Source organism: Mycteria americana, chromosome 4 (assembly GCF_035582795.1).
Source record: "Mycteria americana isolate JAX WOST 10 ecotype Jacksonville Zoo and Gardens chromosome 4, USCA_MyAme_1.0, whole genome shotgun sequence".
Classification (NCBI taxonomy): Eukaryota; Metazoa; Chordata; class Aves; order Ciconiiformes; family Ciconiidae; genus Mycteria; species Mycteria americana.
Window position 1 is genome coordinate 11,699,460 of NC_134368.1, and position 17,676 is coordinate 11,717,135.

Here is a 17,676-nt window from a genome sequence, read left to right on the forward strand (position 1 = left end):
CTTAGTTATCAACTCTGGCATTTGTGGGTTGTTATACATAGCCACGTAACACATTCCCTTCCCTCCTTCAAGAGCTCTGACCTCACTGAAGTGCATGAAGTGGATGTGGAATATCCTGGGGATGATTTGGTGATTTTTGTAAGGGAAGACCTCTTCTCTGCGGTTTTTTTCATTTGTCTTCTGTGCGTGATGGACTTGCCGCTAAAATGTGAGGTGAAGATGTACTTAGCCACTCAATTGCACCTTGTTTACCTGGACAGGAGCAGTGTTCTGTAGGGAACTGTGCTCATGTTCTTGCAGACTCCTCTGCAGCCCTTTTCCAAGCTACTTTGACCCCTCTAACATATATTTCCCTGTATCTTTACCCTTGTCTCTTCCAGTTTGTTATCACTTCCTATGTACATGTCCCTTCATAGAAAATTTTTATTTTTTATGTTCTCCTTCATTTATTACCCCATGCAGAAGCTTGCACAGACCTGTTTAAGGCACATCCACATGTACAATACTAGTGATTCATCCATAAACTAATTTTCCTTATCAAGTATGCTGTTACACAGAATGTACTGTATTGCTTGAAAAGGTCAAGTCTCTACCAGCTGCATACTGTATCTGGCAAGAGTATTGAAATTCACCCAACCTTTTGAAAGGGTTAGTAATTAAATAGATTAATCATCTGCACACCTCAGGTAACTAGATCAAAACCTCCAGATTGAGAATTCTACCAAGAAACATCTAGTTAATGTTATTCATATTTACTGCAGTGCAGAATGCTACACAGCCTCAACTGTGCTTTATAGATGCAATGTTCTGCTTTTGTGTAATTTAAAAGCTTTTATAGGAAGCAGCCTTCTCTCCACTGTGCTATTTGAATTTGGCTTCTTGCTCTTGCCTGTACCTTTCCAACTTAAACATGAAATATGCTTGAATAACTCTTAGGTATTTTCAAGAAAGGAAAACACACAAAGGGCAGCTGTAAAGAGAAAAGAATGTAATGTGGCAAAAAAAAAGTCACATTGACAATGTTCTTGGACACCAATGCCCATGGAACAAATATAATTTAGAGATGTTATGCATTCAACATCTGCTTAGTCTGTCTTTGGAAAAAGGATAATGAATGAAGCCAGTGGCTTCAACAGCTCAACCATATGGTTAAATGGAGTGCTGAAATATTTAAGTGTTAGCATGAAATTAATGGGAAATGATAGACTGGTTTGAAGAGGACCGGAAAATAACCAGTTTTCTTACTTTTACTTCCTGTAGTGATTCTTTTAACAAATGTAAATGGCCCAGTATCCAAAAGGAGTTTGTAAACTGCATGTGCAAGGGATATTTGCTCAAGTACAATATTCACATCTTCTTTTCAGGATTGTAGTTTTAAAAAATATATCTTACTTCACTAAAAGCTTGGTGTTTTTATAACATAGATATATGATTACTGTATGTATTTTATTACATCATCCATAAAATATGTAATGAAAAAGCTATGCAGTGGAACTTGTAAACTTGACTGACCATTGCAAGGTATCAAAATCTGGTCTAATCTCTCATAGCTGACCTGCTTTGAGCAGCAGGTTAGACTAGAGAACGCCTGAGATTCCTTCCAACCTGAATTATTCTGTGAGTTTTTGGAAATGGGTATCAAATGAATGTGAATATTCTCATGATAAAAATAATTCTGTTATGTGTACATCCAAAATAAAATGGAAAAGGAAAAGAACATTAGATGTTTTACAGTTTATTACTGTGTGGCACTTATTTTGGGAGTTCCATTAATTCTGCAAAATTGTACCAAAATACTCCTATTGGTAGCTCCATTAGCAGATTGGAGGTTTTTGATTTGTTAAAGGCTGCATGGTCAGGTCTCAAATTTAGGACATATGGCATTGAGTGGGAATGCAAAGGTAGTGTAGGTATCTGTAGATGTTTTTAGGCAGTGTAGTGTTTTAAATAAAGGACTCAAATGAGTGACAGGATGTCTTTGGATGGCTTGTTTTCCCCAGCTACTAGTTGGAAGATAATTGCTGTAACTGGCTACTTGCAACTTGCAACTTTTTTTCTTGGGAAGATATTTAGAAAACAGACCTGAGAATTTTATGTTCTTGTCTTGACAGAAGTCTAGGTATTGACAGAGTAATGAAACACTGATTGCATGGTTTGTAATCTATACTGAATTTGCATGCATATTATTTGAGAAACGTTTGTTTATCAGGTGTGCATTGAATTCCTTCTTTTCACTAGCAAAATTCATCATGAATGCCAAACATGAATACAGTGAAGGCCCAACAGCCGATCAGTGATATCTTTGATCAGTGGGCAGATCAGTACTCTCTAAATCTGGCTAAGGCTATGGGACAGTCTAGTCCTGCAGGCTGGAAAGACCCCAAGTGTAATGTTGATAGTCTTGATGCTCTCTTTTAATTTTGGAAGCTTTTTCAGGCTGCTTTGTGACTGACTGGAGAGTGTGCAGTGCTGCTTGCTGAGGATCTATCTGATACTCTTTCTTTTTGTTGAAGCTTGATACACCTTTGGCCATTGCAAGACAGCTCTGTGGCTGCCTTCTGCAGTATCTGTACCAAGTGGATCTTCCTCAAACTTTTAGGACATCTTTTCATTCCTCCAGACATCTTACAAGGTGTGGAGATGTTAGCATGAAGGTGAGGGTCCAGGCCTGATTTGCAAATGTGCCTACAGTTACAAAGGAAGAAAGAAAGGAGAGATGTTCAGCCTAACTTCTCTAACTTGGTTTAATGAAGTAATTAACCAATGTTGCATTTTAAAGATGCATATAATCAAGCATATCTTAGGTAGCTGCTGACTTAACTTGATACATTACATTTTTTTCCTGACAGGTACTTACTGAACAACCCTGGAGCTTTGAATTACTGTGACATTTTATTCATGTGTTACCAAAGTATTCAAAATCTCCCACCATGAGCAGCTGATGTGGCTTTAATGAATATCCACCAACATAATATAAAAATAAAATCTCCATCAGAGGTATTTTTAGTCCAGCCAAATTTGATGTAATCCTTCCCTTTGCCCCAAAGCAGCAAGCATTTAAGAAGATTTCAATGATTGCCTCACACAAAAGATTTTTCTTCATAGCAAAGGATCCATTTTTGTTTGGAAAATGATAAAACACTTTGTTAATTGAAGGACCTGAGTGAATCTAACTGCCTAGATTCGATGGGAGTAAATCATATTATAGGATACATTTGTTTAGAGTTTGGGAAATGAAGGTACTAATTACTCTTAGAGTTGTTGGAGCTACTGTAGGATGTCGTGTGGGCAGAAGCTGTCTGAACTTCCTTGGACAGCTGTCTCATAACCGGTCATGCTGCTTCTGTCCTCCTGAGTTAGTAATATGGCAAATTACTACACAGATCTTTAGAGGCTTTGTATGGTGCATGCACAAGGTATAGGATATTGCCAACAAATCCAACTTTACTGTTGAAAAAGCCCTTGTTTTTACCATTTTTTAGGCCATATTTCTACACTCATATGACAGGAGGTCATAGGTTACACCCTCCAGTAAGGACTGGTCTCTAAAAGGTGACTGCCAGTGACTTCAGTCCTTAGTCTGATCTTGTAGCAAAACCTCCTGATTAGTGCTTGGTAGTCTGTAACCAAAAATACCGGTGCAAGAATCTGCTGCTTCTGGAGAATAGTATTGTGTGTGTTTTCCATAGAAATCTTGCTTATTAGCAGAGAAGATTAAAGGCAAAACAAAGACTTCAGTAAGACTGATGGACAATTATTTTTAATACCTGCCTAAGACTTTAAGTCTATGTATGTTTGGCAAGTTTTGAAGTGGTTTCTCTAGATATTTCCTATACTTGCTGAGAAAGGATTCTTCTAATAAATCTTCCACAAAACTGGGCAATGAGAGGTCACAGCACATAACTATGAACCCAGTTGTATACACACCTTTTATATATAGGCAATCCTTAAGGGGAAGTTTAATCAAAAAATTATCAGTCCTGTTGGACAGACAGTATGCCTAGAGATTTCATGTTGTGGGTGAAACCTGTTCTGTTCTGTAGCTGTGTAGCTGATAGGGAATTTGGGTTCTAGAAGCAATTGAACATGTGAAATGCAAACTTACTGATTTGCTTCAACTTCTCTCCTACCTCCCCATCTTGTATTTTATTATAGGCCATTTTGCAAGATCAGTTGCTTGACCATTTTTTTTTTTAATTATATCTTTTGCTGTCTGTAAGAGGAATATTAGTTACTAAAAAACTAATAGTTGTGTATGTCCCCTAGTAACATTCTGAAAATCTATATTTATCAAGTAATCATATTCTGAGGAAAGTGGAAAGATCTTTCCTACTGACAGCTCTTTGCTGTGGGAAGGGTTAGTGTCTGTTGCATCTTGGTTTGACTAATTTGCTGATCTGTTATGCCAACTTTATACTTAAAGTGCTCATAGAACATCTTTGTTGAACCTTTTTGGACATAAGGGCATTTAACTAGATACAACAGAGTGACTGGAGCAGAGGACATTCAAAAATAGATTCAAGCAGCAGCCTGTAACACTGTATGCCACTGAGCAGATCCTTGCATAGACCTGTCTGAGTTGCACCATAGGTGCTGGTGGCCAAATCTTGTATTTTCCTTTGGCAGAGGTCCATATAGAAGCATTGGGGGTTTCGTTTGAGTAAGCAGTTACACAGGTTTGAACTAGTCAATGCTTAATATGAGTTGTATTGCAGGAGAAATAGGAATGGAGACCTAACAAAATAATCCATATCAAACAGTCCTCTTTTCTGTTCTTAAAGTTAAGTTTGGAAGGTGTCAGACACTGACATAAAGCACTGTTTGAGCTGGGAGACACAGAGGCCACAGACCCTGTTTGTCACAAGCATTGTTGCCTTGTTCCTGTCAGAATATCTTTGATTTCCAACATACGCTGTTACAGAAGGACTCTGTGTGTCTGGCTTGTTCTGCTAATCTCATCCAGATTGCAGACTGCTAAAGATGGAAACCCCCTCTACATGGGAAAGAAAGTTCAGCCTTGTCACTTCTGCTCCTGTGATGAACTCGGATCTACCCAGGGCAGGTCAGAAAGTGAATGCAGTTAGGGAGGTGAGATGTGGCAGCTTGTTTCTCAGGTAGTTAATAATGTAGGGACTCCCATAGAACTTCAGCTCACCCGGAAATGTTCCTTCCCCTGATTGTGAGCTTGCTTTGACTGCTGTGTTGACAACGTTAAACCCAAGTCTTTTAAAACTGAAAGACCTGGGATGAAAATGAAACTTTTCTTTCATAATTTCAACTGTTTTTTATCTTACTAACTCAACCACAGCAATGTGTAGCCCTTTTTTCATCCTTTTTTTCCTCTTATTAAATGATGCAGTGATTAAATGTTTTTGAGGTGTGCTAATACTACCCAGCTGATCAGATATACAAGAGCAGCAGTTGTGAGGAAGCTAATCTGTTTTATCTGGCATTAATTCCTTTCCCTATATAATTAGTAAGAGCTACTGAAGCTTCCGATGATGAACAAGTTAGCAGACCATATCTTTTGCAACTGCTGAACATGACACACTTGTCAGGCTGTTTGAAGAAATCTGTAAGATTTCTCTTGGGATAATGGTTATGATTACTTCCAATATCTGGTTTTATTGTTGTGCCTGGTTGGAAACAAAACTGGCCTATTTTTCTGATGAAAGTTCTTCCACATTCTGTATAACTTTTGGCCTTTTTATTGGAATGGAAGGAGCCTTCTTCAGGGAAGTAATTTCAGCTGGAATGGCAAACTCACTAAAATATATGGGGAAAATCCCCTATAGTATATTTTAGTAGTGGTTTTGACATTCTAACTTGTCTTGTATTAAACATGGAAAGCCACCAGGTTGCTTATTTCATCTATGACTTCTGAATTTAATGACCTTCTGAACATCAAACTTGAAAGTGATGTCTTTGTAAATAGGTGATCTGGATTGGAAGGTATCAGATAGTTTAATTACTGTGACTCTTATGATGTAGATTTGCAAATTTGTAGGATGAAAAATTTGGTCTTTCTCGATGATAAGATTCCCAATGAGTTCAGTGAAGTCAGGACACATTTTACAGGTCACATATTAGTCTTCAACTCCTCTAGACCTGCTGGATGCTAATTATCTCTGTAGCTATTGCTTTCGATGATGTGCTCTTCAGGGTTCCGTCCCTGGTGGCAACTGTTACAGATATTGGGTATAATCTGTGAAAGCTTTTGACACTTACAATTATAACTTATTATGTAGCATTTCTCCAGGATGTGCTTGAAGGCAGATTGTCCCATACATTTTCCGATCAGCTTTTTGCCTCTCCTGTAGTAGAAGCATAAGAATGGAGTATCTAACATAAGACTATATCTTTTCCCCCCTTCTTTTTATGTATTTTTCATGTTTCTTCTTTTTTATTTATTTATTTTCTGTTCCTTTTTAAAGATCCAAGTACAAATCCAGCCTATTCAGAAGAAAGACTGGCTCATGAAGCTTTGCAATTAGAAAAGCGCTTGAGCTTGCTGTCCCATACAAGTCGCCAGGGCAGTGGAGGTAAGAAATATCTTTAATTAAATAAAAATAAATGGTGTTCCTTTCTTCCCAGGCTTCAGAAATGTGCATATGTATATAATTATAAGATGCTGAGGTTAAAAGAAAAATAATAGAGGAATAGTCAAGATATTTGATTTGGCTGCTGTTGCTTGTGGGGCAGTTCTTTAACAGCATTGTCTGACGTCCATTGACATGGATTGGAGTTTTTCAACTGAGCAGAGTGAGTTTTGGATCAAACACTATTAACACATGAAAATCCTTTAGTATGCTGAATCCCACTGAATTTGTGCATGTGCAACTTCAAAAGAATGGTCTGCGTCAAGTTTGATATCTGCTTAAGTACTTGACTCACTTCAGCCTGTGAGATGAACTGACTTTTATAGTTCGCATATCAGGCTTACAGCAGATTTTTGTAGTAAAACCTGAGACTCCTGTGCTTTGATTCTAAGTGTTATTATTCTTGCTGTTCGTGGTGGTATCTGTGCATATCCCTTCTGGAGTTGTTTAGGTGTCAAAGTAGAATTGGTGTCTAGCACTGGATTTGTAAAAGAGCCTATGCCCTGAACTGCCATTTGAATTGTTTAATAACAGAAGTTAGATCTTCAAAACACCTGCTTTGCTCTTGACTCTAAAGCCTACAAGCCTAAAAATGGCCCTGTGAAGATCCTCAAGAGCTTAATTATGTGCTTCTATACATGTCCATGGTTACTTCAGTCTTGACACTGCTGAGTAATGTGGTTTGTGACTAAATTCCACTGAGACTTCCTGAGGTTTTTCTTAGATAGCATATAACTACTAGACTTTACTAGATTGATGGAAAACAAATGAGACTTGATAGAGAAGCACGTCTCGTTTTTTTATCCACTCTGGTTAGAAAACGTGTGGCCCAACTTTGTATATATTCTCTGCTTGAGATTACTTGAATTTATGACCTCATTCTCCTAAGAATGTTATAATCTTCAGAGAATGAGGAATCCTAGAGTAAGATTTTCATATTCTGTTATTTGAATTTTGCATAGGAAGATTAAATATTTGTGTTTATGGGAAATATTATAACAACAAGACTGTCCCTGTAGGTTTGGTGGGAGGACATTTGCCTGAATCTGGAGATCTAGGTTCTGCCACTGCCTTGGAGAACATGTAGCTCTGCATAGTTAGAGCATTTTCTTCAAGACTGTGGGAAAGCTTCCCTTCCAAAGTTTTAAAGTGCCTGAAATACTTGTCTAAGAGAAGTGATTTCAAATAAATTCAACAATCTTATTTTTTCAATAAAAATGTATTTTTTTGTAAGCAGAATAACTTTTATTTAACAAGTGTATTTCTTCTCCTGGGCATGTTGCTGAGAACTACACTAATGTTTTTGTAATTCATGCCTTCCGTCTAGACAACTGTATGATTTAATCTCAGGAGTCACACTTATGCAGGGGTCACAAGCCAGTGTCATGCAATGGGCACTGGGGGAAAAGAAAGGATTAGATTTCATGGGATAAACATTGCTATTTTATGATAGTATATGTTAAGAATTACTCCATGAAGAACAAGAGAATTGTTCAAAACTTTTCCCTCAACACCTGAGAATAGAAATAGCTTAGTAACACCAGAAGCTCAGGTCACAATTTGCAGTGGACCCTTCCTCTTTCTGTCCCCTCTGGCAACTTACTGGCCAAGGTTTAAAATTAATAAAATGAATTAAAATTAATACCTACAAAATGATCCTACTGTCAGCCTTTTTTTTCACATTGGTTTTATTAAGAAGGAAGGAAATAGCATTGTGGACTGTGTGTGCTGCTACAAGAAAGTGTTTGTTTGTTTGTTTTTGTGTATGTGTTTGTGTGATGTTTGTGTTTTGTCCTTATGCCCTTTCATGCCAATGTTTAATTTTTTTCTTCCATCTTCTGTCTTGGATAGCAGTAGTTACCTGTAAAAGTATCCTTCTTGCAAGTATCAGTGAGAAAAAAAATTCTTGCAATATGTGCATAAATGAATCATGGAAGATCTTTTTGTATATAGATATGTAAACATTTTTATAGTACTAGTATTCTCATTTTTGTTTGTTACAGTGATGTATGGTTGCATTTTGGTATGGATATTATGGAAAAGTACAGTGTAGGAGAGCTCAGAGGAGAGAACAGGACAGTCTTAAGTTTGATTTTACTTTGCGGTCTCTTTAACATTCACTTTGATGTCATTCAGATAAGATTTAAATAGAGAAAAAAAGTGCAAATAAGATAATAATTTGGTTTATTCAGATCAAATAGAAACATGGAAATGTCTTATATGGCTTTGGGTTACAGTAACAAGGTTTTCTTCAGAGCATCCTCAGCTATTCTGAGCATGGGACTTTGTGACTATTCCTTGTGATATAAGATAGAGGTATCTAAAATAAAACTAATTAACTGTACGGAAGTAAAATATGGTTGAAAAGGGGAGAACTTGGTGCATAAACTCTAAAAATTTTGCCCTGAATGTATTATGTTCCATAATGTGGTAGGGTTATAGCAAGGTAACATACTATTTGCATTTTATTTTTCCCATGGGGACAGGAATTATTGCAGGAATTCTGGCTTTCTGACAGAAGTTCCCCTTACAAAAAACAGATGGAATGTCAGGGTCCTTTCTGTTTGTACATACTTGCCGTGCTTCAGTCTGTCGATTGTGTTTTAAACATAGGTTGATGTCTTGTCTTCTTTTCTAGGAGACGATAGAAGTCTTTCAAGCTCGTCTTCAGATACCAGCCACTCAGATGTTAGTGTTGGGAGCAGACTGACAATTTGGCCTGAACAGTCTTCAGCCAGCACTTCTCAAGAGAGTCACGGACTGGCAGCTGCAAAGGGCATTCATCTTGGGGAAGAAAAGACCCTTCCAGAAGGGGCACGTGGCACCACAAAACCACCTCCAAAGCCCCTCCGATCCAGACAGCTACAGGAAATAGGTCGTCAGAGTTCTTCTGACAGTGGAATAGCTACTGGTAGTCACTCTTCTTACTCTGGAAGCTTCTCTTCCTATGCCGGGAGCTTGGACATTTGCCATGGTGATGAGTTTGGATCATTGCTAAGCTTGCCATTGAACTTTCCTTCGGATCAGAATTTATGTACTTGTCCTCACAGTGAGCCCCAGCGAGGTGCGGGATCAGAGTATCAGGTTCCCAGCTCTCTCAGACATATTTATGATATACCCAGGAGTTTGTTACAGGCAGCTTCTAAAGATGTGCAACCGAAGAGTGCAGATTCCACGCTACCCAAGGACCAGGCCGTGTCACCTCAAGGTGCTAGTGACCCAAAACTGCTACTGCCACACTTGGAAGCACACAGGCTACCTGAGCACAGCCAGGACAGAGGGAGGCCTTCATCCTTACTCACAGAAAGCAGCAAGGACTCAAGTGATGAGACATATGTGGATTTTGTTTCGAGGTGGTCAGACACAAAACAACAAGGACAGGTGTCAGACTCCAAAAGTAGTGAGTTGTCACCACCTAGTGGGGCCTCAGCTGACCCCTATGACACATGTAGCCCCCACCTTGGGATGACAAGAGCTCTTTTTTCAGCTTGTCCAATCTGTGGTGGACTAAAGGTAAATACCTAACACTGAGCAGATGCTAACAAGCCTTACTTAATATAGCATGATTAATTTAAAATTACTTAAGTTGCAAGTCATAAATACTATTATTATTTGAATTGGTAATAACTTTTGCATTGTTTATGCTCAAGTTGAGAGGCTTAGCACACAGGTTCCTCAAAATCTGTGCCTGATAAAGAAAACACTGAACAATATAGGCCATCAATCATTACTTTTAAATTGGCCAATTCTGGTTTTGGGTGTATGTGAGTGGCTTACAGTGACAGAGACAGAAGCTTTATAGGCACATGAGAGGGCTGAATTTGTCATATAATAGTAATTTAGCATGAAGGACATTGATCTGTCTTACTACTGGTATTTCAAAAGAAGAAGGGAGGCCAAATAGTATGTGCTGCTCTTTAGGTGACCGCAGTACGTATTTTTTATTTTACTGAAGTTTTTCTTTTCTTTATCATTGTAGTTTGAGCATGTCTTGCACAAGAAGCCAGGTTAGCGAAGCTTCTCACTGGGGAAAGAGAAGATAGCCAAGTTAGCGTGGCAATCCATAGCAGATCAACTAATCCAGTATTATATTTACAACTGGGCAGTGACAGATACTTTAGAGGAGGTGTACTCATTAGTGGTGTACTACCAGGACAGTGTATTTGCAGGAAAAAACATTTTTGATCACCAGTCACATAAACACTTAAAACCTGAAGATTCAGATTCAACCATATGAACCATGGAGATTCATATGCCTTTCTAAACACATTTGTCAGTATCTGTTACTATGACTGATAGTTCCATAAGTTCTTTTTGAACCCTGCTAAATTCTTGGCTTTTTATGGCAGTAAGCTTTATACATTAGTTGTACATTGCATGGAGAAAATATTTCTGTTTTTACCTATTCTGGAGAAGACCTTTTTGGTGAATGTGTTTGCTAAACTAGAAGAAAGTAAACCTGTTTGTGTTGGTGAGCTGTTGAAAGGCTGGGAAGGTTAGAGGGAGTGCTCAAATGAAGAAATGTGTGAAGCAGGGATTCAGCAAGAGAGACTTTTGTTTGAGGAATTAAGTATTGCCACTGAAGTGTGTACATTTTAATTGAGCATGTAGGATTACATAAATCACTGCTATGAAAAGGGCTTGAGTGTATCGTAAGTTATGAAAGAAAAATTAAAATATTATAAACTTGAGGGATTATTTTCTTCTCACAAGGTATTTAATGCATTTGCATCATTGACTCTTTCACGTGTCTGAAAACTAGAAAATGCTGTCTGCCTGAGGCGCTTGTATAGCCTCTGTAACAGCATGTTGCATGTTCGTTTGTCGTGTACTTGCAGCATTTGGGAGGTAGGGAGGCACTGGTGTGACAGGCTAAGGTTGTGTCTACACTGATCATTAGGATCAGTGGTCTTCCAAGACTATCCTTGCCAGCCATCGGCACCAAAGGCCCTCGCTAGCCCTCTAGCCTAATTCTGAAAGCTTGGCTGGATGCAAGGGCCTGACATTCAGCCTCCCACTTCTGTTCTTTCTGCAGTGCAGGCAGCAGGGTGCACAGCAGTGTTATCTGCTGCTGGCTTTCTGTGTCTGCTGCCTGTAGTTAGAGAGAAGTTGGGAAAAATGCACAAGACTGATTCCTAGAAGGGCTCTGCTCTGGGACCAGAAAGCTCCAAGATGGCTTTGTTATAGGCAGCGAGGAAAGAATTAGTTAAGGTACAGTTAGCTCTAAATATTACTGGGTGATCTGAATTGTCAGTTTAGACATGGATTTATCAAAGTTTACCCTGGACATCTGTGGCAGACAGGAAGCTGAAAGTGAGTATTCCATTGTGTATCTTCAAAGCCATTAAAGGCTAAATTATGTCACTTCTTCAACTGTCTGTTGACGCCAACAGCACACACCCCCACATCTTTTATTGCCAAGTGCTGTCAGGTTTCATGGTGTTTCCAGTTGCCCTAATGATATCAGTTGGCAAGAATTTCAATATTTAAACAAATTTAGTGAGAGAAACATGGCTGCAACACTCTTACTAACTCCTGTTTTAGCATGAGATATGCACAGCTGCTTATCTTTTTTTTCCTACCCATTTGTAAGCATTCGGGAAAGAAGTCTAATTAAATTGAATGATTCATGGGTTTGTTTTTACTTTTGAAAGAAAAAATAACATTTTGATACATTGTCCTGAACCGCCAAGATGAATTATTTCAGCAGTATTTAATGGACACCATCTTTGGCTTTTCTCATGATGAATACAGTGAAAGCACAAATCCATACGCTGTAACTAAAAAATAATTCTTATTCCTTGTGCTCTGAACAGAATATGTTTAAGATGCAGTTAGGGCCAGGAGGAGTTGATTTATGGATTAATGAAGACACCAGGTTTTCACATATATTCAAATTCACGTTCAAAAGGCTTTAGTGTGCCAGTGTTTGGAGTTCCTTTGCGATCTCAAGTTAAGCTGTTAATTAAATTGTGTTGATGGTTTTTAAATGCCTACTATTTAAAGTGAGTGAGTGACCTGAGTAGAGGGAAGTCTACAGCAGTAATAAAGGATATAAGCATTGGTTTGATTTCTGCCCTGTATGTAAACTTTGGCAAATTGAGGTTAGATTTGGGCACGTTGTCTGTGCACGTTGGAGTTCAGCATGTGAAGAGTTGGAGACAGGTTGCAGGATGAAGACATGCGTATGTGGAAGGCATGGTGGTGTTCATGATTGGGATTGACTTGGTTAAGAGCCACCTGCTCCACTAATGACAAGGATGATGATGAACATAGGGAGAACATACCCTGGGAAGGTGCCAAGGTTCAAACAGAAGATAGGGCAAGGAAGCCTTTCTGTTTCACTGTGGATGATGAATAGAACCAGCATGAAGAAAGTCACTAAATATTGATCTATTATTTCTATATTGTATTCATATTAGACATTGGGGATTAATAAGCAAGCATGCAGGGTGTTTTGCTTTCTGTTGTACGTTACTGTAGTGTACTCAAGATGTCCTTCTTTACAAACTTCACAAGGTGTGCCTTTGCTATGTAATTTTTGCCTAGGTGATTTCAGTGCTATAGATGATTGCAGAGATTAATTCTTTGTGTATTGTAAGTATATTTTAAGCTCAGAATGTTGGATTGTTATGGGATTTCTGAGTAAGCTGTAGAGATCTATTATTAGACTTTACTTATTACATTTTCAACCACTTAGCTAATACTAATTTGATGAATAGAATTTCACTGTATGCTGCTCTGTAACTTCATTTGATGCTATAGTTTGAGAAATGATGTCAACCTTTTTTATAGGGTGTCTTTTTTTTTTTACACCACCATTGTTTGTAAATTTTCTTAGAAGTCTGAAAAATAAAATTATTTTCCAACTGGTTTTGTCCTTTTCCATCTGACAAGTACTGATTTTAGTTTTGCTTTGCTTTTTGTCCCCTGACCTTCATCTTCTAGCAAGTTGAATTAATATGGAATGATTATGGCTGTCTCTTCACACTACTTAGTGTTGTACTCAAATCACTGTTGACAGCTTGAAATGGGCCTATTAGTAGGAATGACTTTTATGTATGTCTAGCTCACCCTAAACTCATATTTATGTCAGTGGGAGTTCTTATGTATGTGGAAATATAGGCTTGATTACTGCTTTGGCAGTTAACTTGCATGATAGAGGAGAAAAGAAAGTGTCAGTTTGTGTGTGGCTGTTATCATCAATCCTGTATTGGTATTCAGCCACCTACTGTAGTTGATCATTTAAAAATACCAAAACCTCCTTGGAGACACTGGTCCCAAATTTGGAGCCAGTCTACCCAAATCCTCTGTGAGGTATTTGTATAGTTCCTGCTATCACAGTAACTCTATGCTCAAACTTTGAATTTCCCAGCGTATCTGTAGTAAGCAGAAATATGGGAATGCTGTGCTGTGGGGAGTTAAGTGGGGAGTTGCTTTGATTAGCTGATAGGAAATTTACCTCTTTTAGTCTGCTCTGTAGAAACTGCTTTATTTTTCATTACAACTTTAAGGGAAGGCATGTGCATGTCTGTACTGTGATCCTTGAGCAGGCACTTTACTCAGTATATTTAATCATGCAGCACCATGTCCCTGCAGGATTTGTTAACCACATGCAGCCTTTTGTGAGTGCAGAGTCTCTGGGTAGATCCAGAGCTACTATGAATATCTGTGTTTCCATTGTGCATTGTAGACCAGGGAGAGACTAAGCCTAGAGAGAAGCAAGGCTGATGTGTCCTCAGGTAGAGAAGGGGCTTGAACTCTAAAGACATCTTGCACTGAGGTCTGTTTTGTGGTCTTGCCTGGACTGATTTAACCAAGGTCATGAACAGCCTGTAAATGGGTTGGGAATATAGCCTTGGTCTTCCAAATCCTGTACAAAACCCTTAACCCTGGATTTAGCTGGTGTGTCTCCTTTCATTGTAGATGCTGCTTTTGAAAGTGGTAGAAGAGAAGGCCTATAAGGTGTAAACTTGTGTAGCGAGATTTGAGAAATAGCAGTTGCAGACTACATTGCCACACCACATCCATGTAACTGACAATGTTTTCATTTTTTTGGCTTTTAACCAGGTACTTTTCTAATGTAGTATTAAAATAGATACTAAAGAAATCACAATATATTGTTATATACAACTTTAATGTAGCTATTTTTTTTTCTGTTGGAGCCATTACCTCTTTCCCCATGAGACTGAACACCTTATGTGTTTATCTTGTAGTGTGTTTATTTCCCCGCTTTCTCTGAAAGTATAGGAACATGATTATTCGTAATTACACACCTTTTACATCTCTTTTAAAAGATTTTTTTTTTAACATTATTGATGTGTGATGCTGTAACATTTTATGCTTCTTCCCACCTTCAAAAAAGCTACAGGCTGTCTAAATTCTCAGCTGAGAAGGATACATTTGTCATCTTCTCCAGCATTGTTTCTACTTGCATTTCTGCTCTAGTCTCAGAGCTCTGGGCAGTTAGGCAACACACATGCTGTCAAAAGTATAACAGGAACAGTTTGCACCCCAGAGGAATCTGGAAGTCAGTCGTCAGTAGTATTGACCTGAGCGACAGTGTGTTTGTGAGGCTCTCCTATGCTTTAATGACCATTGATTCTGGGTATTATTAGCTTTTGGCATGAATTAGAAAACTTGCATTTCTGTTCTCTTCTTTTCAGATTTAATTCCAATTGTGTTTTTTTTTTTTTAAGTCCTGACGGTGATGCATTAACCTGCAGTGAGATGCATCTTCCATAACATGTATCACCACTGAATGAGGTGACCGCACTGGACAATGATTTGGCAATCTGGCATTTTACTTACATTACAGTTATTGTAAAAGGCTCTGAAATTTTTACAATAAAGTAGTGTTATTTTTTGGGCTTTTCACAGATTCAAAGGCGTCTTTAAAAACACCAATTTCACCACAACATCTTTCTGAAATAGAAGAAATCCATGATCACTGCTGTCTTTGCAATGAAATGCAGTCATTTCTGGAGCTGGTTGTGCTGACAAAAGCACACATCACTGTGCAAATCAAAGATTGGAGCAAAAGCACGTTCTCCAGTTGAAACTGGCAGAGGAAAGGGGCATAAAAGAGGTGGGTGTAGTGTCAGGCTTAGAGCTTGATTTGGTTTGTTTTCCTTTTGGTAGTTTTTGCCAGGACCCGAAGTCTATCACAGTGTTAACTCCCGTCCTCTTATTAAGGTGCTGTTGGATCTGCTTATGCACTGTGTTGAGATGTTGCTTATCAGCAGTTCACAGGGGAAGGAAGATTTGTTTTTCCTTCTCAGTTTACCGCTGTTATTTTGTACAATATTATAATGCTTCTTGGCAATAGGCTTCACTCCCAAATAATCAAGAAGGGGCCCAGCTTCCTTTTACTTTGCTGTTGCTGGTAAGGGCTCATATAAGTGATCTGGCTCTTCCAAAGCTTTGCTTGGAGGAGGTCGCTTAATGGGTGTGACTTTGGATTTGAGACGTCACAGTAAAATACAAGACATGCCAACCCCACCAGAACTATGCAGATCTGACTCACTTTTGGCACTGTAGGAGGCTGCCTTACCTCTTATCTAAAAAATAATACTGAAGGTACTCTCCATCTATTGTGAAAGAATCCCCACAGTGTTTGTGCTAAGACTAAAGGTTCAAATCGGGATTCAGAATAATAAGAATTAAGCTCCCGGCACTTCTTGGGATCAGGCACTAAGCTGAACAGATAGCCTATGGTCTGTAATGGGAAAAAAAGTGCCTGCCACAGAAGCACTGGTAAGTGAAATGATATTAATAATGTCAAGAGAAGAGAGCACTTTCCTACATGAGGGAATGCAGACAACCTAGCTCAGCACAATTAATTCTTCTGTACTAAATAGAAATGTTGCTGGATTGCTTTTCTGTCAGAGAGCCAGTGCAGATATTGATAAACCACAGTATTGACCTTCTATACCCATCAGAATGAACAAATGGAAAAATCTACTTCCTCCCCTAAATACAATCAAGCTGGATAACAGCTTTTATTATTACTACAACTGATGGCTACTTCTTCCTCTGTTGGGAGCAATAGCTTTTCTGAAGAGAGAGAAAGAAATGTTTTGAAAAAGGAGGAATCTGACAATAAAAACTGGAAAAAAATTACTCCCTTTGGAATGTAGGGTTTGTGGGGTTTTTGGTTTTGATCCAGTTGTAAAGAGACTCATCAGATTGCTTGGAACATGGCCAATGGAAAAAGGAAGGGGTTTTTTTCTGTCTTCTTTTTTTCTAAATAGAAATTAATTTCTTTCTGGAAAAATTCTACAGAATCCTACGAAGTGTTAGCAGACACTTTCTACCTTCATTTTCTAAAAGGGAGAAAGTAGAATTCACCTGCAGAAGAAGAAACCACAAAAAGAGATTATGAAAACATGGATTACATTGAGCTGAACTCAGAGGGAAGAAAATAACTCCAGTGGCAGCCCTGCATTGAGATTGCTACGTTTGATTCCCATGTGGTTCCTCTCCTTCTGCAAGATCATAAACAAAGTTACTTAAAAACCCCCCTCCATTCCTTGACTTGCATTTCTGCAAAATGTTTGTAATGTCTACCAACATTATATTTTTAAGATCATGGATTAAAGAAGGCTGTACACAAAATATTCTGTTTTGATTAACAGTCACTGATATCAAAGTAATTGCGTGGCTCAGAAGGAATTGGCAAGTGTCAGTAGGATAGCAATCATTTGGATGACATGTCTGGAGGGTTGACAGCAGCTCACTGTGAGTAGATGAGAGGATTGAAAATAGATGCTCAGTAGGGGTACAACCTTTCCTACCAACCCTTTTTGACAGAGCCACTTAAAATTGGAAGTATGCAAATTAGAAAGATGAAATGTGTTCCAACAAAATTACACAAACTGTGCTTAAATTTGTCCACAACCCATGACAAGACACGTGAGTGGAATTAGTTTTGGTAATTCAAGATGCCCAATATACTCATTACTTCAAGATATCTATGGAAATACTGTCAGTGTGGTTGATAATATCCCATATGGACTTGTAATCAGATTAGATCTTTGAGATGCCAGTCATGTAGAGGTTGTGACACAGGCAAATT

General features: G+C 38.4%; 1 protein-coding gene across 1 annotated transcript in view; it reads left to right on the plus strand.

Annotated features, from left to right (window-relative positions):
* DOK7 (docking protein 7) overlaps positions 1–17,676 on the plus strand; it is a 68,778-nt gene that overhangs the window by 22,032 nt on the left and 29,070 nt on the right. Inside the window, exons 6-7 of the mRNA XM_075499652.1 lie at positions 6,435–6,542; positions 9,238–10,112. Of these exons, the coding sequence (XP_075355767.1) occupies positions 6,435–6,542; positions 9,238–10,112 (983 nt within the window). The remainder of the gene's footprint in view (positions 1–6,434; positions 6,543–9,237; positions 10,113–17,676) is intronic.